The sequence below is a fragment of the Ambystoma mexicanum genome, chromosome 14 (genome assembly GCF_040938575.1).
Source record: "Ambystoma mexicanum isolate Mex_15411 chromosome 14, UKY_AmexF1_1, whole genome shotgun sequence".
Taxonomy (NCBI): domain Eukaryota; kingdom Metazoa; phylum Chordata; class Amphibia; order Caudata; family Ambystomatidae; genus Ambystoma; species Ambystoma mexicanum.
The window spans coordinates 169,201,734-169,226,418 of NC_090940.1; the positions used below are offsets into that span (position 1 = coordinate 169,201,734).

General features: G+C 50.0%; 1 protein-coding gene across 1 annotated transcript in view; it reads left to right on the top strand.

Moving 5' to 3' along the window:
* Positions 1-5,066: 5,066 nt before the first annotated feature.
* GANC (glucosidase alpha, neutral C) overlaps positions 5,067-24,685 on the top strand; it is a 730,404-nt gene continuing 710,785 nt past the window's right edge. The window contains 1 exon segment of the mRNA XM_069638822.1: positions 5,067-5,252. Within this exon segment, the coding sequence (XP_069494923.1) occupies positions 5,224-5,252 (29 nt within the window). The 5' untranslated portion in view covers positions 5,067-5,223.

Sequence of the window (24,685 nt, forward strand, 5' to 3'; positions counted from 1 at the left end):
TCCTAATCAACACTTCGTCGCCCGGTTCCAGCCGCTGCGGACGAAGGCCCCTCCGTAGATTTTCCTGACTGGTCCTTGCCAGCCGCTCCGCTTCCACCCGTTGGTCGTCTATTACCCCGGGTACTTTCTCCGGCACCTCCGGGAGGAGACCTCGGGGGCACCTGCGGAACAGAGCCTCAGCCGGGGCCACCCCAGTTGAAGCATGTGGGGTAGTGCGGTACACTCTTAGGAACTGGTATAGCGCCCGCTGGAGAGGCTGACCTTGTCCCTGAGCTATCCGGAACGTCTTGTTTAATGTCCTCATCAGCCTCTCTGCGTCCCCGTTCGCGCGGGGCCACAACGGGGACACCTTCCGGTGGGCCACTCCGCAGCTCTCGAGGAATTCCGAGAACCTCGCGCTCTGGAATGGGGATCCATTGTCCGAGCACAGGGTCACAGGGAACCCATGGGTGGCAAAGATCTTCTCCACAGCGCCCACCACGTGCTCGAATGCCACCGACTCAACGAATTCCACCTCCGGGTATCGCGAGTACTCATCGACGATGGCTAGGAAATGAGTACCCACGGCCGTGGATCCGAAGTCCGCATGCACAACTTCCCATGGGCGGGTCCCCCGTGGCATTACCTCGATCTCGGGCTCCCGTTGTACTGGGGAAGCCGCCTGGCACCATACACAGGCCGCTACGAAGTTGTCCACCTTCTTCTCCAGCTCGGGGAACCACACCTTCAGCCTCAACCTCGCCTTCGTTTTGGCGGCCCCTTGGTGTCCCTGGTGCGCCAGGTTGATGACTTCGTGGACCTTGGAGCCCGGCACCACCAGGCGATCACCCCGCAGCAACAGACCCGACTCCGTGAAGGACAGTTCATCCCTCACCTTCCAGAGTTGCTCGAGGGTCACCTTGGCCTCCTGCGTGCGCCCGGCCACCAACTCCAGCACGGTCTTCCAGGACCCCGATTGCATCGAGCTTCGCAGGATGCGGAAGCATTCGTCATTGGCTGCTGCGGTCTCCAGTTCGGGGAGCGGCATCGCATTGGGGGTAGCACTCTCGACCACCATGCTCACGTGATCATCGGCCTCCTCAGCGCACGACTCTTGGGCGGGCCCGTCCCTGCCCACCGGATGCCTGGACAGGTAGTCCGCCGCATTGTTGGCCCCTGGCCTGTAGATAAGGTTAACGCCATATTCTAGGAGGGCCAGCATCCATCGCTCGATCCTGGCTGGTGGTTTGGAGGAGGATCCGGCCATGATTGGGATCAGTGGTTTGTGGTCTGTTACCACTGTCACAGGTCTCCCCAGCACATATAGCCGGAAATGCCGGCAGCCCCACAGAACCGCCAGGGCCTCTCGCTCAATCTGAGAGTACCTCTGCTCGGTTTCGGAGAGGGCCTTGCTCGCATAGGCCACGGGCTTCATTCCTCCGTCTCTGCTCACCTGGGTGAGGACCGCCCCAAGGCCAAACGGGCTGGCGTCCACAACAATCTCCGACTCCAAGGCAGGGTCAAAGAAAGCCACGGTGTCCTCCGCTGTTAGTGCACCTTTGATGTCCTCGAATGCCGCCTGTTCTAACGGGCCCCACTGCCAGATAGTGTCCTTTTTCGTCAGAGCCCTCAGAGGTTCCGACCTCGAGGCGAGATTCTTGATGAATCGCCCGCAGTACGTCACCATTCCGAGGAAGCTCCGCACCTCTGATGCGGACTCAGGGGGTCGTGCTGCCTTGATGTCTTGAACCTTCTTGGGGTCAGGAGACACCCCGCCCTCCTTGAAGATGAAACCGAAAAACTCAATGGTCGGGCGGAGGAACTCACACTTGTCCTTGTGGAGGGTGAGCCCCAGCGATTGCAGCCTCTCGAGAGTCCTGGCTAGGCGTTTCAGGTGGTCTGATTCAGTCCTCGCAAAAACCAGAATGTCGTCGCTAATGTTCAGGACGCCCTCCAGGTCTGCGAGAGCGCCTCGGATTAAGTTCTGAAACACCTCAGCTGCAGACGACACTCCAAAGCTCAGACGCTTGTACCTGTAGAGTCCCCTGTGGGTGGTGAAAGTCGTTATATAACGGGACTCTGGGTGGAGAACAACCTGGTGATACCCAGCCCGTAAGTCTAACTTCGAGAAGAAACGGGCCCCTTGCACTTCCGCAATGATGTCATCAATCGTCGGGGTCAGGTGTCGTTCTCTCCTGATAGCCTTGTTGGGCAACCGCATGTCCACACAGATTCGGACAGAGTCCGGTTGTTTAGGTTTCCTCGCCACGACAATGGGGGATACCCAGGGTGTGGGGCCCTCCACCTTTTCAATTACGTCCAGGTTCACCAGGTTATCGAGTTCCTTGTCCACCTGGTCCCTTAGATGGAATGGGATCCGCCTGTGCTTCAGGGCTATGGGCTGTACCGACTCGTCGATGTGGAGCCTCACGGGTTCGCCGTTCATCCTCCCGATCCCTTTGAAGATGTCAGCATACTTGTCGAGCAGGTCGTTGATGTCCTCCAAGTATACTGAATAGGCGAAGCTGACTATACCAAGGGCCTCCGCTGCCGCACAGCTGAGCAGGGTGTTGCTGCTCACCGGAGTCACATAGAAGCGGGCCCTGATCTTCGACCCGTCGTGTTCCACCTTGGCAACGAACACCCCATCGAGTGGCAAGGGCTCCCGCCCACCAAATGCGAAGATACGGGCCCTTGGTGTCGCCAGTCTCGGGGCTGGGTCGAGCGCAGCATAATGTCCTCTCGCCATGACATTTACAGAGGCTCCCGTGTCGACTAGCACAGGGACTGGCGAGCAGTTAACCTCCACGACACACCTCGGCTGTCTTCTGCTCCTTCCCTTGAGGACCTCCATGCTGGAGACGAAGAAGATGTTCTCCTCATCCTCCTCCTCCTCCACTTCTTCTTCCGCCGGGGCCTCCTCTGGTTCCACCTGTTCCACCTGAGCTACCCTCGGCGGGCGGTACTGCCGCGGGGCCCACAGACGGGGCTGCCCTCTCGGGATAAGTACAGGCAGAGTCGCCCTGCACACCCTCGAGAAGTGGTCAGGCACCCCACAGCGTCCACAAACTTTTCCTTTGGCCATGCACTCCGAGGAGTGGGGGAGATCATATCCGCATTTCTGGCACGATTCTACCGGCTTCCCCGCTCTGTCTCTGGGAGGTATACCGGGTTTTCGCACCCCTCTGCCGCCCCGCCAGATGGCGCACACCTCCTCCGGTTTCGCCGGGCGGGAACCGGCCTCCATTTTGCTGGCTCGAGCTTCCGCCACCTCATGGCACCTCCCGAGCTCCAGAATCCTGGCCAGAGTGAGTCCGGGCTCTCTTAGGACTTGTCGCCTCAGCTTGCCTGACGAGCACGCCTGGATCAGCATGGTCCTTATCATGTCCTCCGCATCCCCCCACGCACACCCTTGTGACAGGCGGCGCAGGCGGCCATAGAAAGTGTCAAGCGTCTCCTCTTCCTTCTGTTTGGCCGACAGCATGACGAACCTTTCAAAGTCCACGTTGGCAAGGGGGATGAAATGCGCCAGGAGGGCTGCTTTGGCCTGATCATATGTGTTACCCGCTGGAGTCAAAGATTCAAAGATCTCCTGCACAGTCACCCCTGCGGAGTATAGCATTGTGGCCACCATGCTGTCGTCGTCCGTGACTTGGGCGGCCCGAAAGTACATATCTAGCCTTGCGATCCATCTCCTCCATCGTGGCCCTAGGCTGGATGGAGGGCCCGTAGCATCAAACTCCGGAATTGGCTGCAAGGCCGCTTGCGCCCTGGCTTGGGCCATGGCCAGGGGTGGTGGTTGGACTGGAGGGGGGGGTGCACCCACCGGTTGTACAGGCAGTCCAGACGTCGTCGAGCGTGGGATGTGCTGTGGGGGGTTCTGCTGGAACAGGTCTGTTAGATCTTCATCCTGCGACTCCTCCGAAGCCGTGGCAGTCGCACCCTCCAGGGCACCAGGATCACTCATAGGCGCAAGCGCACAGGCACCCTTGTTCCAATTCTAAGGGCCGCAACTTGCACCACTCCTCACACTGCCACCACCCACGTGATGATGAAAGGGTTGAAGGAGAGTACCTCAAGGCGCCTGGTGTCCACGTGGGCCGCAGAAGCTGGAGCGTCATCCCCCACGTGATGATGATGAAGGGGTTGAAGAGGGTCCTGAAGAGGATCCGTGAACAAAAGTCTCCAAAAATTGAGCTATAAAAGGAATGGGCTGAGAAGGCCCAGCCACCTCAGTCCATCTCCCAGCTACAACACGACGTCACCGCCTGAAAATTCACCAAAATGACAAAATCTTGGCATGGGCCTGCAGGTTGTACTGCCTGCAGTCAGTTGATCCAAAAATTAGGTTTGGATTGTCTTCCTGCTCCAAACCGGAGCCGTTAGAAGACTCTCCACCTCGTGGGCAAGATGGCCGCCAGCCGCGTGTGGTCCGCGGCCTCGGCGTGATGCGAAACATCCACGGATGTTTCACTCGAAACGAAAAATTACTCCGGGATTGCGCTCACCGCCGGGCCCGGGCATCCGACACTCGTCGCCACTGTTGGGGGTCTCTGGGTGCCCCCGCTGCGTGCCCGCGAGCCCCAGCATGCACAGATGGGACACCAACACGTCTGCACGCTTCGGGCTCCCCGGTCGCTCTGTCGCGGCCGGGAACGCCCCGTTTATTTAAGGCGCACGCGGCGACGTGCAACGTCACGCCGCCGCGTGCGTATCCCCTCACGGGGCAACGCCACAACCCCCTGCAGAGCAGCTGCTTCTGATGCAGAGTATAAGCCGCTGAAGAAATTGCTTTCAAATTCAACAACTAATTATATCACTGCATAGCGTGTCTTTCAGGGGGGCTGGACGGCAACGCAAAAGAGGCGCTGGCCAGACCCCTTGAACACATCGCTGAGGAGAAAAAAACATTCGAGAATTTGCCCCTGCTTATTTATATTTTGCATCTTTCATTTATGCCCACAGCAACGTTCCAAATTTCACAGGCGGTGCTAAAAAGCCCCCTCCTTCATTCTTAGAAAGGTTGCATGTGTCAAACCACCCGCTCATGAATGTTTACCTCCTGTTGTGGTTGCCTTTCAGCGTATATATGGTCAAAGAAAAACTACGTCTCCCAGGCGGCTTGCAAAGAAGAGGCGTCACCAGGCGCTTCCCAGTCAGAGTTTGCTCAAAAGAAGAAAAGCCAGTTGCAACACACCCAGTGTGCACCGAGCTGAAAGAAAAACGATAAGACTGCGCAGTGAAATGGACGCAGTAAGCAGCCAGGAAGTCAGGTAAAAGGGATCTGGACACTGACAGGAGCTAACTTTATATATATTTCTTGATGACTGCCTCTCACTGTCATTCTTTTTCTCAGTATCATCCATATCGTAAAATCTTGTCATAGTCACATTATGAATTGGACATTAGAGTTTGGGGCAATATCTTTCTTCAATAAAACCCACGCTTTCGCTTGATGTTCTGAAATGTGTACATTAGGAGAGACATCACTTTTCGTGTTTGGAATCCTCTCAAGGCATGTGTCTCTACTGTAATCTTGTTCTGCGGTTTATGGGAGAATCTAAAAACCCTCAAATGCACTCTCCGTGGGGCTGGGTGTCTCAACAGGTGCAGCGGAGTGTAAGAGTGCCTTTCGCCACTGGGCACCAGTTCGATTTCACCCATGCCAGTTGTCATATTTAGATACTAAAAAAATCTTTGCAGCAGCTGGAAATGAGTCTGTTAGTCTCAGTCCACTTTCCAAGGGACGGGTGTCCTCTGACTGAGACACACGCAGCAACCAGAGGATAGGTCCGGGTCAACGTGCTCGCCTGGGAACAAAACGACATGGAGCAACACTGGTTCGATCCCCGGGTCCGGCTTAGAAACCTCTGGGTAATTAAGCGCGTAATAAATAACTTATCATACCATCATAGTTTCCCCACTCTAGTTTTGCAACAAAAAGGAGCCATGCTCCTAGTTCTTCCTCGAGGGATAAAGGGCTGGTTTGGTGCAAAATTATTTTGGAGCGACTTTAACGTTGGCTCCACACTACATTTCAGCTTTGTTTGGCCGCAGTTTTTTCACTCAGGATACGTTTTGCACAGGTATGTTCTCCTCGGAACTTCGGAAGGTAGAGAATGTGATTGAAAGAAGTTTATTTTACAAAGACAACTTGTCAAGGCTTTGGGGTAGACTGAAAATAGAGGTATCAGACACTTATAGAAACAAATGGTGAGTCATTCCAAATTCCCTAAGGACTGTAGTCCCTCCATCCGGCTCTCTGTTCCCTTTGCCTCCACCACCCAGTAGTCAAATAATGTCACTCACAGCTTTTGGGTTTGACTTGGTTGGTTGGTCTCTCCTGTATTGCGCTTGTCAGGATGTCGCTCTCCAAATTTGACTTGATGGGAACTTGGGCCTAGTGTTCAGGCTTTGTCAATGCTGGTCCTTATTACTCTGGGACCAGAGAAGGCAAGGCTCTGGTCCCCTGCTGAAGTGGCATAGTCTCCGCAAGCACTTGAGTGGTAGGCACCATACTAGCCAGCTGCCACTTGTCTTGGGCCCTTCCTCCTTCTTCTGAACTCCCTTGTTCTGCTCTCCCTCTCCCTGGTTTACTTTTTTCTCTTTCCTTCTCCACACCCACCACCGATCAGGACTTTTTCACCTCCCCACTAATCTTCTCGAACCCCTGTTTCTTTCCTCTGTTGTTTATTACCTTCCTCCTCTCCAGACAGTTCTTCTCCAGCTCTTCCCTTCTAGGGTTACTATCCACCTCCTCTACTCTCTTTCGTCTTGCTTCTCTGCTCCATCCTTGTTCTCCAGCTCTTTCTTTCTAACCTCTTCCCCCTCTCTCTCTCTTTTTTCCCCTCCTCTTCCAGTTCCTACGGCACCTACACCACTATTACTCTCTTTCCTTTCTGCTCTTCCTCCTACTTCACTCCAGCACCTCCTCTGCCGCAGTCTTTTTTTCCTCTCTTCCTCTTCTCCTCCTGCTTGACTCCCCTCTGAGCCATCCAACCCCCTCCATACGCCCTTTCTCCTCCTTCTCTACTTCGTCCTTGGTGTACTGGTCCACCACTTCCACTCTTTCTCTCCTCCTAAATGTCCTTCTTTTCGCTTCCCTCTAATGACTCGTGGCTGCACCCATCCACCACCTCTCTCTCCTCAGAGCCACAATTACTCCCACACTCACTATTGGACACTGGGCCTTTTTATAATTAAGTGGTGAAAGTAAGCTCCTGAACGCTCACACCAGAGAGACTACAACACGCTAGGGAAGAAAGGCCCAAGTCGCTCTTGTATGGATAACAAGTTTAATCTCATGCGCAGATGAGAGCAACAGCAAAGAACTCTGCTACTAAGAACATTCTGCCAAAGAAAGGTACAAGCAGAAGCTCTTAAAGCAAAATATCATCATAAGTGACACAGTACATACAGTGAAAAGCTGCGCGGCTGATTGGATGGACCCTATACAGGTGCTGCTTTTATCCATATGGGATGGCAGTTTATTGGTCCCAGCCCAGTCTGCCTGTCTTCCATCACGTGGGTGCTGCAGGGCTTGTTGTCTTCTCACGTCGAAGGTCAGACAACAAATTAATTATACTCCTACTATACAGCTTGTTTATCACTCATACCATGCACTTGGTAGGCTTCAAAACCGATACGCAGGAGGTTCCAGGGCACTCTAACCTTCACCCGCACATTTCACTCACTCCCTCTGTGCCATCCGACTCCAAGGTCTCTGCCCTCGTTTTGAACTATAATGTATTCCTCCCAACACCTCGCAATACAAATCACACAATTGGCGCTGCAATGATACATCCTATGCATCTTCTTTGAACATTTCAGGACTTGTTACTTTGGGCTTGATGGTCAAAGGGCACCTGGTCTCATGGAATTCTGGGATATTAGGGTTTAGTCAGTTATATGGGCTATAACTCGTGGTCACTCAGGAATGGGCCGGGTCAGGCTTTGGCCAAAGTGAAATAACATGCACACCAGGCACCGGGCCTCTGATTGCGGCCTTGTAGGGCACACATTCCTCTTGGGTGAAAGATACATCTTCGCAATACTTTCAAGAACAATGGACAAACAGTGTGGCGGGTGGGGGTGCAAACTGTCCTCATGGGAGCTCGGGCATGACTGGAGATTTCCATTGCCTTGTAGATTTGGGCCTAGTGCATGCAATGCCGCCTTTACCGTGTTTACCGCGCAAGCCTTCTCTTCTACCTAGGAATATTAATATCTATGCAAAATAGCGATGCCAACCGCCGCTTGGGCCACACCATAAGAATACACTATAATTGATGATGTTAGCATGGGGTCCTGCTGGACAGGAAAGTGCCCCTTTCACTAACCCCCCTCCCTCCTGGTTCATTACAGTTCCTCAAATGCATCTCGCCTTACTTGAAAGCACCAAGCGGGGTTTGGGGGGCTGTCCCCTTCGCAACATTCCCCCCTTTCGTTACTTCTACAGTAACAAATTCTGGAATTGCTCTGCACTCCCACTCCCCAGTTTCTACATCCACATATGGCTTATTCCTTTTAACTGGCACACACGCCCTGCACACTGATCATAAACTTTCCCCCCTACGCGCATACTCTTCAGGTGAACAGTCATGTAAATACAACCCCCCTCCACCGCCAGGTCCACCCAAACCTCTGTGTAGTTTTCTGGATCAGGGGGTTGGGAAATGACAGTGTGGTATAAAGGATCAACTTCATCTCCATACTGGATGGGACACATTTCATACTTCGGGCCACCTAGTGGAACATCGCTTTGCACTTCAATGTTTTTTGTTTCGCAAGGTGCTTTTGAACCCCCAATTGATACCATCATTCTTGCACTATCAGGTGCCACAGTGGCACAGCATCGAAGAACCAGCTGACATGAAGAAAATGAACAGGGTGAATACAATAATGGGCATGAACATCTTCACGATTGCACCTAGCCACGATGGGGCTCAGTTGAAAGTCCTGCTTAGCCAATCATTGTCCTGAATTCCTCCCTCTTTCTTCATGCGAACACCTAGACCATTGACAGCTGCAATGATGTGGGATAGTGATGCATTTTCCGCGTCTTCTGCAGGTACAAACGTGCAAAAAGAATCGCAACATTTTTTGGAAACCCCAACCTCCATTGCTGTCAACATATCGAGCACGGTTCTCTTCTGCATTGTCATAAGTCTTAGTGCTCGTAACTCAATCTTGATCAGGGTGAACTCATTCTATGAGTCGTTTGCGAGCTGGATCAGTTCCCACGGCACAATCTGCAGCCATTTAGCATTGGCTGCAGCCTCCACCCCCTGCAAGAGTAAAGAAGCGAAAAAGGATTCTGCTGAGAGGATATTCTTCTGGTATTTCAGCAAGTAAAGTGGGAGAGTCTTTAGGAATGGAATTTGATCTTTTCATTCTCTGTGGTTGCTGCAATTGTCCTTTTACTAGTCGACGGTGGGGCTCTTGTATAGGCACCATGCTCTTATCTTCAGGTTGTATTGTGGGGAAACTTGTTTGCCCCTCTGCAGGCAGCACCCCCGCCCCCACAGGTGCTCTTCTGGGATTTCCAATAACGCTGAATGCAATGTTGCCAGCAAACAACAGCCCCTCCATGACGCTGGGAGGTGCAAGTAAGCTTGTCGACCTCAGATACAGTAGTACTACATCAAGGGTGCTGTTCCTTTCTTTATGTCTGCGATCAAGAGATTCTTATTTTATTTTAGTATTTGTATAGCGCGCTACAACCCACGGGCATAGAGGCACTGGGAAGAATATGTATGCAGGCTTGCTTAAGGGTTACAAGATAGCGGCCCAGTACAATGCATTAATACAGTTACATAGTTTACAATGGGTTACATGTCAGGTACAGTAAGCAATACAGATTCAAGTGGTGGAGATAGAGGGAAGGAGTCAGAGTTTTACAATGGGTTACATGTCAGGTACAGTAAGCAATACAGATTCAAGTGGTGGAGATAGAGGGAGGGAGTCAAACAAAGAGCTTAGTCTTCAAGGCTTTACGTTGGTTTGTGCCAACAGAGACTGTACTCTTGCTGTGGAAACGGAGCTTGTATTCTTCTTCCTTATGCACTTGCACCAGCTTTTCCATCGTTGCAATTCATGTTAGCTTTGTGATATGATCAGTCCAGATTTGTGTACAGAAGTTGACCACTCGTGCTATTCTGTCCTTGCTATATGTTACCAGTCCTTCTGCTAAGCAAGGTAGTGTGCTGTCCTGCCAGTTATTATTGACATACTTCCGTCCTTTCACCATAAATTAAGGTAACTCCACACACTTGATGTTTCTTTGGTCATCGGGACACTTTATGAAGTCTGGACCTCACCATTTCCAATTCCACACAGTGTGTCTGGAACATTCCTTTTATTCTACATAGCGCAAGATGAACCAGGCATTGTGCCTCCATAATTGGGACTGCTTGTGGTACTAACACCGTGGGAGTCCCTTAAGCGTTCAGAATGAGTGATCACACATAACAGCTCCCATTTACAGCATTTCTCCCCACACCACTCATATCAGAGTACTAGGAATTAAAGACTTCAGGGTGATGAATAGCCTCAATCACATCAAAGCCCAACCCTTGATACATGGGAAGAACGACAGCCTCAGCAACACCCGCATGCCACATAATGCCGTGCGCCTCTCTCCGGCTCACATTGTAACCACCAGACTCCCATTCAGAAAACATCCTATCCGCAAACAATCATCAAAGCTTTCTAACCCTGCATACCCTCGGACAGCCGTATTGTTGCCAGAACCCAACTGGTTTTTACCATCCTTGAAACCCTCGACCAAGTCGTACATCTAGAAGTCAAAACCCTGTCCCCCCCCATCTTGACCTCAACCAGTTCTGACACCAATATGACCCTTACCCCAGCAGTCTGGGCCCTCCATTACCCCACCACTCAAGGTGTCAACCATACTGCCAGTAAAACATGCCCACAAAAAAACACCACAAGAAACACTTGTCTAGGCGAACCCTGCCGTGCTACTTCAACCACCCCTAGCCTTAGCCCAACCACCACTCCACCCAACACCTCACTAAGGAATATCTGCCTCAGGGATCGCACCACCACCAACAAAAAACAGAATGTTACAAAGAAGACTGCATCCAATGTCCTAAATAAACCTACCTATTCCCCCCTACAATGTGCTCTAATCAATGCAATATCCATTCCAGAACATGCCACAGATATCTAGGACCTCATCACCGCTAGTAACCTAGACATCTTAGCTATCCCTAAGACATGGCTACATGCAGCCTCTGGTCCTGCCCTGTCTATTGCCCTCCGTCCCGGTTATACGATCTACCGGGCAGATAGAATGAATGCCAAAGGAAGGAAGTGGTACTGATCGCTAAGGACACCTTACCCATTAGACAACTGAACACTTCCCTCCCGAACAACATTGACATACTATCCATGAAATTTAAATGGACCGGCTCAACCTCCAACACTTTTCATACTATCTACTGACCCCCGGGCTCATCTCTGACCTTTGAAAATAACCTCCTTCCTTGTCTGAATGCTCGCATCACACTGTCATCTAAAGCTATCCTTAGACTTCAGTCTTGGCTTGAATGACCCGGATGACCCAGCATCCCTATCACTGTCTAACTCGCTTAGCGCCCCTGGCTTCCATCACTGTGTCAACAGCCCCACTCCTAACAAAGGCAGAACTCTTGACTGGATCGCGGACCTCAATTCACAGGTATCTCTCCTCTCTAACAATCCCTGCCCATGGTCAGACCATAACATTGTGCAATGTTGCATCTTGCCGGTCACCCAATTACCGCCTGTCCTCACCCCCCTGCCTGCTACCTTAGCCCGCAGCTCCAAAAACCTCATAACAGAACGCCTAGCCCCCCTACTGAGCTCACTGCTACCATATCCGCCTTTCCCCAATGACCCAATCACACTTGCCAACCTTTACACGGAAACACTAACTGCAGCCATCAACAACATAACACCTCTAAAGTCCCGTAAGCTTAAACCATCGGCACATAGAAACTCTTGGTTTACCCCAGAACTCCAAACAATTGGCACCAACAAGCGGTTAGCTGAAGCTAACTGGAAGAAATCTCCATCTGAGGCCAGTAAGCTCCAGTACACAACAGGAGCCAACCTATACAAAAAACATCATGGCTGCCAAATCTTCTACAATGCCCGTATTACAGAGAATTAGAAACTCCGATAATCCCACCCACCACTCTAACCATAGATGCCATATGGTGCTCTGATATACAAAACGCTATGCTTACCAAAAATGAAATCCTGCAAATGAAAATGGACTCCAAACAAGCCATGATCCAACCATCACTAAGACCTCCGACTGACCAGACCTCACCCACTGACATCCACCACGCCCCTCTGTTGTTTCACTTCACCAATGTCTCTGAGGATGTAGTCAAAGCCATCCTCATATGTTCCATGAGTTAATATTGCTGCAAAAATATCGCCATACAAGAATAGCGCCTTATTTTTGTGGTGATATTAACCCATTTAACCTTTTTAAAGGGAGCAGGGGACACGTCCGCAACCCCCGCTCCCATTTACCCCAAATATTATCCCCACTAATAATATCGCCTATGGCCATTCCCGACGACCATATATATGGCAATATTATTGGTGGGGATAATATTACCTGGTACCTCCTCATAGGCCTCAAGCTGTCCCGCTGCAAAGGGGACATCTGTCCTGCAAGTCTCATAAAAAGATTGCTCAGCCCACCTAACCCGACTCATTACCGCCTTTATCAATGCAACCTTCTCAACTGGATTAGTCACCACCAGCCTCAAAGAAGCTTGGGTCCTCCCTCTTATCAAAAAACCCACACTGGACCCAGCAATCCCTACTAACTACCATCCAATCACAACTGTCCCCTTCCTAATTAAAATCCTTGACAGAGCAGCTTAGTTACAAATTCAAACACACCTTGGAGCCAACAAAATCCTAGCTATGCACCAATCAGGCTTTCGCACAGGCCATGGGACCGAATCGGCCCTCATCGACCTAAAAATCCAAATCGATGAAATTAGGGATGAAGGCAAGCCCGCTCTGCTACTTCTCCTAGACCTCTCAGCTGCGTTTGACCTAGTCGACCACTCAATCCCAGGTCAGCACCTAACTACATCAGCCAACTTCTCTCCAGAAGCCTCAGCCTGGATATCCTCCTTCTTAGGGAATACATCCATGAGGGTATTTGCAGTGGATGCCAGTGCATCACCAGCACCCATCTCCTGCGGTGTCCTGCAAGAATCCTGTGAGTCACCCACCTTATATAACAAATTCCAAAAACCACTATTCACTCTCCTTGACTCCATTGGCATATCCTATACAAATTATGCCGATGACACGCAGATCTTACTCCCCCTCTCCGGAAACTACCAAGAAGATTCTACCTCTCCCAACTCTGTATACTTGACAATCCAATCCTGGATGGCCACCCACTCTCTATGCCTTAATGACCAGAAGACTGAGCGTCTCATAGTAGGCCTTCCTCAGTAATAAAAAAACAAAGCCCCAATACTCTTCTCTCAATATCGACAAAGTAACAATCCCAGTCTCTCCGGTAGTGAAAACACTTGGGGTGTATATGGATGTGTCACTATCACTAACACGACAAGTGAGTTCCATCGCCTCCAGCACCACTTACACAACAAAACTACTAAATGCCGCTAGACCTTTGCTTTCCTCAGACATCTGCATGATTATAGGCCACGCCACCATAGGGTTCAGACTTGACTACTGAATCTGCCCTTTTTTCAGGTACCACAGGCGCCAACATTCGAAAAATGAAAGTCATTCAAAATAACGCTCTTAGAGCTGCGCTTAACACCTCTAGAGCTGACCACATCTCTGCAGCAAGAAAACTTGCCCACTGGCTACCGATTTGTGAACAGATCATCTCCAAAACCCTCTCTATCACGCACAGATGCCTATCCAAAACTGCATCCCCCTACTTATCCCCAAAAATCACCAAAGCAAACTGCCAGACCAACTAGAGCAGCCTACACCCACTGCATCACCCAACCTAAATTCAAACGGCAAAAACCTGGAGGATCTAGCTTCCCAACATTTGCTGCCAAGCAATGGACCCTACTCCCGCCCACCCTACGGGCCGAACAGTCCTAGTAGACCTTCAGGAAAGCGCTAGAAAATATACTGTTCACCTAGTCCTGACTCCTAATGTGCCCCCCCCGAGGCTGGGAAACGAGCAATGAAGGTCAACCAAGTTTTACCACCATACTCCTGTATCAATCACTGGTGCAACTTGTTTTCATGTATTTCTATGTAACCTTGATGTATATATTATGGTTCTGCTATGTGTAACTGGTTTCATCAAGCAGCGCCTTGACGCCCATGGGCTTAGCGTGCTATACAAATGTAAAAATAAATAAATAAGTGTCATACTTTTGTCGTACTTCTCTTTTCATTCTTTTATACACATTCTCAAGGATCGTCAGTTTTGTAATACTGTCAGACATACCACTGTATCTTTCCTTGGTAGATGACAGTCCCCTGCCAATTGTAAACACCTCGTTCTCTGCTTTCTTTACAGACGAAACTTGCAAATTGGAATCATTGAATCCGTTTACGTTGTTATTATTCATGTTCACATTAGTACTAATATATGTGACTCCACTTGTCTTAATGACATTTATATATATTGTTCCATCTGGATAATATAGAATCCTATTTCCCGAATTCCCCCTCTTTATAGGACCCCCCTCCTATAAGCCCCTGCTCCCATTACACCCCGAATAGTACTAGCAATATCACACACAATCCTCCAGCAAGTGCTAACCAACAATAATAGATACATTCACATGATCTTTCATTTGCGTCTCTACGCCTTAGGTCCCTACTTAACAGCCTATGTACATGAGTTGCATCCATCTTCTTTTCACCTGGAATAGAAGCACAGGTGCACAGAACAACAAAAAAGAAACAGACGTGCAAGATGTATACTGTACAAGACAATAAAGAAACGAGAGAGAGAGAAGAGAGAAGAGAGAAAGAGAGAGAGAGAGAACGCACTCTTAGAAGAAGAAAGGTATGGAGCTAGCAGCTGAACCGGGCCTGCCACTTGAGCGTGCCAACACACCCACGTCTCCTTCGGGCAGGCCAGTAAGGTGCTCGGGGTACAGGTACTGTTACCCCTGTTCTTAAGACAACTGATGTACCACTGTTGGAGGTGCCTTACGAACGACAGAGCGGTAGACCTAGTAGCTCAATTCCTTCACTTTAACCGCAAGGGGACTACAAGACACCACCTCGTATGGTCCCTGGAACCGGGGATTGTTCCAGCAGCACACAAAGTTGCAGACATAGACTTAATCCCACAGCAGCAGTGGTCTAGCTGTTATATGCTCAGTATCTGTCCCCGTTGTCTGTGCAGCATTGGGCATCTCCGTAGTCACGGTTCTGCGAGGTGCAATCTGTCAGGAGACATATTTAATGGTCCAAGTTAACACTGGTGCAGTCCTAAGCGCATCAGAAACCCTTCTCATAGGGGACACGGGGGTGTGCATGCTCCAACCAGTGACACCTTGTGAGGCGACAGGTGGTGGTCTTTGCTTGGCTGTGTGCGTAAGCTAAAAAGGCCCCAGGGGCAGACAGTACCCCTTCGTTTTTCTTCATTGTGGTGCACAGTTTGGACAACTTGCCCTTAAGGATGACATTTATTCTCTCCACAACGCCATTGGCCTGTGGTTGATAAATTGATGCATGATACCAAGTATTGCTGTATCATGCTGGAATAATGCATTTAAGAATTGTGTGCCATTTTCTGACTTCAAAACCTCGCACACACCCCAGTGCGGGAAAACTTCCCGCACCAGAACCCTTGCAGCACACTTGGCGTCTGGGTACGCACATGGCCCTGCTTCCACCCACCTTGAAAAAGGACAGACCACCACAATGAGGTACCTCGATCAATTACAACGCTGCCCCTTATCAGCGTAGTCTATGTGTAACTCACAGAACGGCCCAATAGGGCGGTGCAATGTGCCTCGTAGTGCCCGTAGTGTCATATCTGTGCTAAAACATTGACATGTGGTACAATGGACAACCATATCAGTGATACTCTCCTGGATATTTGGAGTGAACCAATATTCAGCCTCCACGTCTTACCTGCTCGTTGACAACCCGGAACGACCACGGATTGCATCTGCTCCATTTCTCACGTCTTACCCGCTTGTTCATATACCAGACAGTCCACTGAGTGTTTCCTCTCATTCCCCACTTCTTACCTGCTTGTTGCAAACCCGGAACTTCGATTGAACTGTTTCATCTTCATACCTTTTCCTCATTTTCCTGTTTTTTCGGCCCAAAGACTCTAAAGAGCTTAAAGACATTAGTGCAACGGCGCAAGGATCAAAGAACATTAGCGCAACGGCGCAGGGATCAAAGACTTCTTTAGGCGTCCTCTTGCCGGCGGTAATAGGAATAAAAACTTGATGTTCCCAGGACTTCCAGTTCATCCCAGCAACCTCTGTTTCAGAACTCCTCACGGATAATCATTGGTAAGCCCACTACTGTCTGGTTCTTCTGTTTCTTACTCATTTGCACTCCTGGTAATAGTTCTATCTCTTGTTTCAGGATACTCACCAAACTAGCCTGGAACTATCAGTCCCAGTCTCCATTTCTTTCTTGTGAGTATTTACTCATCACGTTGCTTAGTTATCTCGTTGTATTGGATCCTATTGTGACACTTGGTTATTTTTTCTTGCAGCCAGCTGTCCAGGTACCAGGGCGTACAAACATTGTCGGGTAGTACTCACCTCAATCTGTCCTTTTGTACTCTTGAGGGGTATTGTCATGATGCCCGCTCCCGGGGAGCCGGTTCAAGCCCTCCGTCCCCGAAAGCGGACATCCAGTCCCCAAGGAAGGACCCAGCAACCCCATATAGGGGCCCTTTGGACAGTGTCCTGGCGCCTATGGCGCCAGGCTCATAAAAGACATCAGTCCTGGCGCCATAGGCGCCAGGCTCATTATGGAAGTGCTTGGGTGCACTTACCTGATGCAGACCATGCTGCAGGATCCCGGCCTCCTTGAGGCCTGAAAGGAACTACTTTACCTGTGGGACTAATTTACCATCCGGGCGTGGTCGGGGAAGGATACATACCTGATTGGAGGAAGGATACATACCTGGAACTTCTTCCAAGGCTATTTAAACCCCACCCGAACAGCCACACGTGCTTCGCGTTGTTCTGCATCTAGCAGCTGGACGCTCACCGTGTCTGCTCCTGCATCCTGACTTCTGCCACGCCTGCCAGCATCCTGGATCACCTGCAAAGGAAGAGAAGAAGAGAACAGAAGAAGGAAAAGTCCTTACCTGCTAAATCCGCATCCCGGAGACATCTCGCCGACAATCCTGAAAAGGAAGACTTTTATTTAAAAGCTCATTGCGTCGATTGCTGCAGCGCCGCATTCCACTCACCTTAACAGGGCGCCTCCATGTTCAGCAGCGATCATCCGGATTCACAGTCACGCCCCAGCACCTAGGGAGAAAAAGACCAGAACAAAAGGTGAGAGAGAGAAGGGAATAAGGAAAGCTAAATCTCCATGTTAAGACTTACCTGTTGATTCATTCCCTCTTCATTTCGGGTCCGCGCCGCATCCTGGCATTTCCGGACCCCGGCCCCTAAGGGGAAATAGAGACATCAGCATTAATGAGCGAATGAAAAGACATTACATAAAAAAAACTCATTAAAGATTTACCTGATTTCTACAAGGATTTCACCTCTCATCTCGGGTCGGTGCCTGTTCCCCGGCATTCCGTACCCCGGCCCCTATGGGGAAAAAGACACTAGCATTAGTACATTAATGCATGGACACAAGGGGAACCTCTTATCAAAAAACTTACCTGGAAGCCAAGCAAGTTTGGTTCTCACCAATCCAAAAATCCAGTGAAGTAACTGGATACCAACGCGCCCCTGCATCAGAAGCAGGATGGAGAGCTCGTCCTTCCAGACCCTAAGGTGAGACGCTACGAGGAATCACAGAAGGGTTTCGAGGAGGGTGAGAGGGGAAAGTGGGAGGCTGATTGCATTACCCCGCAGGCAGTTAATCCCCTATTTTCGCCTACAGAAGGATACTTTTGCGAGCCAGACGAGCCAGATTTGGGGGCCCGGTCCAGTCCCTCTTCCGAACCCTGCGCATCACCTTAGAAGAGGTCACAGCAGCGCGAACCAGGCCAGCGCCTCCGTGGGAGTCAGGTGAGCGTTACAGGTATATTGTCAGAAAGACTTAATTGCATCACGACGTGTCAAGCCACCACTGCTGCATTTAGTACTTGAGTCCTAACACTATGGGATGGGTAGTACAATTGTTCAAATGCTACCGCTAGCAATTCCCGGGGCATCACTGTCTTCCCAGAGCTCTTGTGCCTCCACAATAGATCTTTCTGGGACTGCTTACATCTTCTGCATAACCACAACTCCTTCCACTCAGGCGCCCTTCCTTGAATCTCAATAATCTGGGAGATGGGCAATGCAGTGTAAGGCACTAGATGCTCATCTGTCGGTGGGGCCCTCATAACATACTCAGTGGATGTTTCACTTGACTGATACGCCGCCATTTTGGCTGCCGCATTAGCGGCTCTGTTTCCCCTTGAGATTTCGTCGGTTCTGTGAGTATGGGCGGCGCACATGAGGACCGCCACAACAGATGGCTGTGATAATGCCTCTATCAGCATCTCTGACAGCACAGCATGCTGTACTGGAGATTCACCCACCCTCCTGAACCCTCTCCTCTTCCAACGGGAGAGACCCGCATGTACCATTGTTGTAACGTACGCTGAGTCGGAATATATTATAACACGACACCCTTGCGACGCTCTCTGTGCTTCGATGAGCACCACGAGTTCTGCCGCTTGTACGGAATACTGTGTAGGCAACCTTTTCATAACCATCGTCCTGTACTCACCTCCCTCAGGTCATACCACTGCTGCCCCTGTCTGCCTCTGTCCATCCTCCTCATCAATTGTGGACGACCCGTCAACCAAAAGTACCATACCCTCTGTCAATGCACAATACCTTCCTTTAGGAGTGTCCTCCTCCTCCCACTCGTATGTGGGACAATCGTGAGCTATCAGGTCCTCTGCCGCAGGCATGTCTTGTTAAAAAGGTGGCAGGATTCACCGTCCTACACCTAACCAAGTGAATATAGGGGTTTCGAGATGATAATCTCATATGCCAACAACCTTTGTGTATTCAGGGTGGATCATTCTGGGATGGCAAACAAGGAAAGTTCTACGTACAAGGTTACTGAACACCCCATTGCAATCGTAGAGCTTTTCTCTATGGCAAAGGCAGCGGCTGCTAATGCTTGTTGGCACGCAAACTGCCCATGCATCACTGCATCTAGAGTACCACTATAATAAGCCAATAGTTTATGGCCCATAGTGCTCTTCTGTGTCAACACTGCTGTCATAAGCTGACCATCAGAATGTGAAAACAAATAGAATTCCTGTGTATAGTCCGGGGTGGACAGTATGGGTGCCGAACTGATAACTTCTTTTTATATCTCGTCAAATTGTCTACTCTTTTCTGCCGTCCACAATCATTTGTGGTCCTTTGTTTTCTGTGCTTCCCTTAGGGCCTGCAAAGGTGTATGCTGCATAATCGAGGATCCAGGCCCTGCAGTAATTGCACAGTAATTGCATCTCCTTAACCGAGGCAGCAGTGGGGGTGGCACGTACCGATGCTCCCCTGTCAGGTTGTATCCTCTTCCCATTCACTGATATAAACTGCCCCAAATAAATTACTTTCTGTTGGCAATATTGCAATTTGGCCTTATCAGTCTTGTACCCCTTACAAGCTAGTAATTGTAGCAGTACAACCAAGTCTCTTCGGCAATGCTGTTCATTGTCACTACACACTAGCAGATCATCTACGTACTTGATAATCGTGCACCAGAATATTTCCTAACTCAGCGTGCAGTATTCTGTTACATATGGTTGGGCTCTCACAATACCCGTGAGGTAATCTAGAATGCTCAAACCTCACCTGACCCGGCGTAAATGCCGTAAGGTACCTCGACTCTGGATGGAGTTTAATTGAGAAAAATGCATTTTTCAAATCCACCACAGTGAAATATGTAGCCTCCTTGGGAATGCTGCATAAAATCGTTGCAGGATTTGGAGCCACTGGAAACTCTTTCTGTACCACATTGTTTAGGGGGCACAAGTCTTGGATCATTCTCCAGTTGCCCCCTGTTAATTTATTAACCAGTATACCACTGTATTACACAGGGACGTAGATGGCACGATAATCCCATGGTCCAGGAGAGCCTGCATGGTCTTTCTGTCTTCCTCCGCCTCTCTTGATAGTGGATATTGTCTAACCCGGGGCAGCAGCGCGTCTTGTTTTAGGATTATACGCACAGGTGTTACAAGTCCACAACTGCAGGGGCACGTGCCATAAATCTTCTTTGAAAAGTTGAGATGGAGTTACTGCTGCCATTAAGGGACACTGCACTCTACAGTACTGTACCATTATGTCACAAGGGATGCACATTTCCAGTATTATTTCCCACTCTTTGTTGTTATTCTCAAACAATTCATCATCCGTCATCTCCTTTAGCTGTACTGCTGGGTCTACACATAGCACTATGCGCCACTCACACCCGTCCCTATCCACCACTAATAGGACAATCCTTCTGTCTGACACTACCAACCCCTGCAGGTCCAGTGATAGTATCGTTCCTGCCACCACCTCCGGCGACACAGCTGGACGGAAATTGAAATCTGTAGGCACTCACCAACATTGCTTGGCAATCTGGGGTACCGCCTTCACCACAAGTACCGTGATACCATAGATAAACATGTCTGGGTCTACAGGAATCCCCCCAGACCACCACTTCTCTTGTCATTGTGTGGATAATCAGCATCACCCTTACAGCACATATCCCCGGAGTCGAACAGACTATTCCATGATCTGTGAAGGATATGGTCATATTTAACTTTCTGAGCAGGTCCCTAACCAGTAAATTGACTGGGGAACTCTCGGAATATAGTAGGGACGCCTGTACTATCTTCCCTCCCACTTTTCATGGGCCGGAACTTCCAACTCCCACCTTGGAAATAGCCCTAGAGAAACCCTGCGCGTCAAAGATATTTTCCGGATAGTGGAAACTTGCCTTTCATAATACAAAATTTAGTTGCACCAGAATCCACCATAAATATGAATTGCTTGCTTCCTATCTCTGCCCCCACCAACGGTTCCTCTTCACGGTGGATAGTCGTCAACAGGACTGGGCATGCGAGTGCTCTCTGTGGGCTGCCCTAATCAGGATATGTGCTCGTTCCAGGGACCGAGAAGGGGCTACCTCCTAGTACGGCTGCTCCCCCAAAGGGAGCGGCCGCCCCACCTGGTTCCCCAAGCACCGGGGCAACACTGCCCTCTTGTTGCTGTGGCGGGTGCTTTACCTGTGTATCTGGCACATGGGGTTGCTGATTATAAGTTTGGTCTTGCCCCCGAGGGTACTCCTCGTTCTGGTACCCTTGACTCTGTTGCTGGTATCCTAATCCTTGAGGTCCTTGAGGTCCTTGGGGCCCTTGGCCCTGCTGCTGCGGCCCATAATTATACCCCACTGCAGGTCTGCTCCTGCTCTCCCGTGCTAAATACCCCCACCTTAAGCAATTCCAACATTGAGACTGTCCGAATCCACCTCCCCTTGGTCCAAACCCTCTTCCTGCTTGCTGCCAATGTGGGATGGGGTACTGTTGCCCCACGCCCGCTGTCCTCCTTCCGGCCAGAGCACTGCAATAGTGACACTCACAACTTGCTGTGTACTCTCCATTGCCTCCACCTTTACTAGCATACACACGGGCTCCTGAACTGCCACTTGTGCCAATGTTTTCTTCACCAATTTTGCTTCATCCCCCTGACACCTTTGCACTGTTTCCCTCTGCTGCTCCTTAATCCTCTTGCAGTGGTGCACTGTTATGCTCTGTATTTCCGGCTAACCCTTTGCTTCAATACCCACAATCATGTCCAATGCCTTCTGCTGTTCCTTCGGCAAACCCCTCTTTACAATAAAAATAGAAACATTGTATTGATTGATCCCACAGCTCTCCCATCTCTGTTCTCAACTTCTCCTGCAGTTTAAGGATACATCCAGCTGGTTCCTCATCATCACCCATGGTATATTGCATCAAAGACTGTAGATCGGGAGTGAGCGGAAAGGCCCTACATAATGTATCCCATACCCTTGCCCTAACTCCATTAAATGGCGCTCCATCATGTGCGTCGTCCCCCAGGGTTACTCCCGGGTATCCAGCCTTAACCCATACGTCTCCAGCTTGATCCCCAACTACGGCAACCAGTAAGTTGCTGTAAGTTGTGGGAATGCCTTCATTAAATGATTCTTATTCACCTGGGGCAACGCACGTACTGTGTCCTCTCTTCCCCCTTATGTATAAGGGGCATCTGCATTTTGGCTCTATTTCCCATACCCTTCTTCACAACACCTCTTTTTTTCACCATTGCCATCCTGCCAGCTCTGTTCCTTAACCTGCCTCCTGCCCGTAGACCTCTGCACCCCTCCCTTCATCTTCACTGGGGTCCTCTGTGAACGGGTCAGCATCCCCTCCCTCCACATTTTCTCCCAGCATCGTAGTCTCTTCTCCCAAGACAATCCACCCACCTGGCTATTTTCCTTCTCAACCCCTACACGTTTTATAACCTTAACGTCCTTCTTGAGAAATAGTTCCCCTGACTTCCACTGTCGTGCCCCCGTTCTTAGTGCAATTATGTCCCTCGCTGTTTCTGGGGACGCCTGTAACCTCTGTAGTTTCCTGAAACTCCCTAGACCTGTACTCCCTTGATGCTGGTGCTTCAGGCGGGTGGGTATACAGAGGCGAGGGAGCAGTAGCCTGTAATGTTGCTGACACTTTGGGGATCCTACTGCCGTGGGAGGGGTCCCTACCGCAGCGGGTACATAGCTTGGATTGGTGTACCCTTCTGCAGGATAGTGTCAAGGGATATAACCCTTTGATCCCTACCTGCGCCCCACCTCCCCTTTCTCTGTTCCCACACTTCTCACTTCTCTGTCTCTGCACCTCCGCTACACTACCTTGATTTTCTGTATCTTCAAACATACGTCAAAGATCGAGGATCTCTTTTCTCTTCTGTAACTGCTTCCCCTTGTATTTCACTACTGAAAATGTGAAGGTGTGTTCCAAAATGCTCTTGTTATGCGAGCTCTGCCCTAGCCATGGGCAGGGCATCCCCCCCCCTCCTGTCTCTGTGATCCACACTTTATGATCCTTTTCCACACTGTCACGATACAGTGACAGGGCCTTATACATGTGCTGTATTGGTGACCTCCACCTTGCCATGCTAGTCACGTCTATCACTCCCAGCCCCACAAAGCCCCTCTCATGCGCCACGCATGCTGCCGCTTGCTTACAACAATAATATCATACCGCGATGCACACAATTGTATCGCCTCTGGGGCCTGTTTGTTGCCTGCAGAGCACAAACACAATAAAATGGAAACAAATACTCTAAACTAGCAACTTGCTCCAGGCCTACTACTTATACGAGACCCCTACCAGTATTTCTATATTTCTCCTTGAAATAATATATTATCCTGTTCTGTTGTATCACCTTCCCTTCCCTACCGACCAGGGGCTCCCTGCCTTACCATATAATGCCTTACCTTATAATATTTTTCCGAACCAATCAACCAATAATGCAAACTTTCACCAGCAATAACCCTAACCTCATCCACGTCACATCAATGACCTTGCTCTCCACATTCTCACACCGTTCACGCTTCCCCATAGATCTGTCCCCTACTTGTTATCACTTACAAGAGTCTACTGACATGTCTGTGTTCACCCAAACTCCTTCGTCAGGGGGTTCCAACACTGACCTGCACACTCCTCAGAGCCGCGCCCCGCTTCAAAGAGCAGAGAGGACTTTTCTTAAAATGTTTTTTGGGGGTTGGTCGCTGTAGGTGAGCGTGGGTCCTTTTGCAGAAGCAGCATGGAAGCCTACGCAGGTACAGGGGGTGCTGGGATCAGGTCAGGGTCACCAATTGAAAGTAAGCCCCTGAACGCTCACACCACAGAGAATACAACCTGCTAGGGAAGAAAGGCCCAAGTCACTCTTGTAAGTATAAAAAGTTTAATCTCATGCACAGATGAGCGTCACAGCAAAGAACTCTGCTGCCAAGAACATTCTGCCAAAGAAAGGTGCATGCAGAAGCTCTTAAAACAAATTGTCGTCATAAGTGATGCAATACATGCAGTGAAAACCTGCACGGCTGATTGAGTGGTCCCTGTGCAGGTGATGCCTTTATCCATATGGGATGGCAGTTTATTGGCCCCAGTCCGTCCATCTTCCATCCCGCGGGCGCTGCAGGGCTCGTCTTCTCCTCACGCCGAAGGTCAGACAACAAATTAATTATACTCCTACTATACAGCTTGATTATCACTCATACCATGCACTTGACAGGCTTCATAACCAACACACAGGAGGTTCCAAGGCACTCTAACCTTCACACGCACATTTCAGTCATTCCCTCCGCGCCATCTGACTCCAAGGTGTCTGCCCTCGTTTTGAACTATATTTTTATCCCTTGCAGCACCTCGCAATACAAATCGATGCAACGATACATCCTGTCCATCTTCTTTGAACATTTAAGGACTTGTTACTTTGGGGTTGATGGTCAAAGGGCACCTGGCGTCATGGAATTC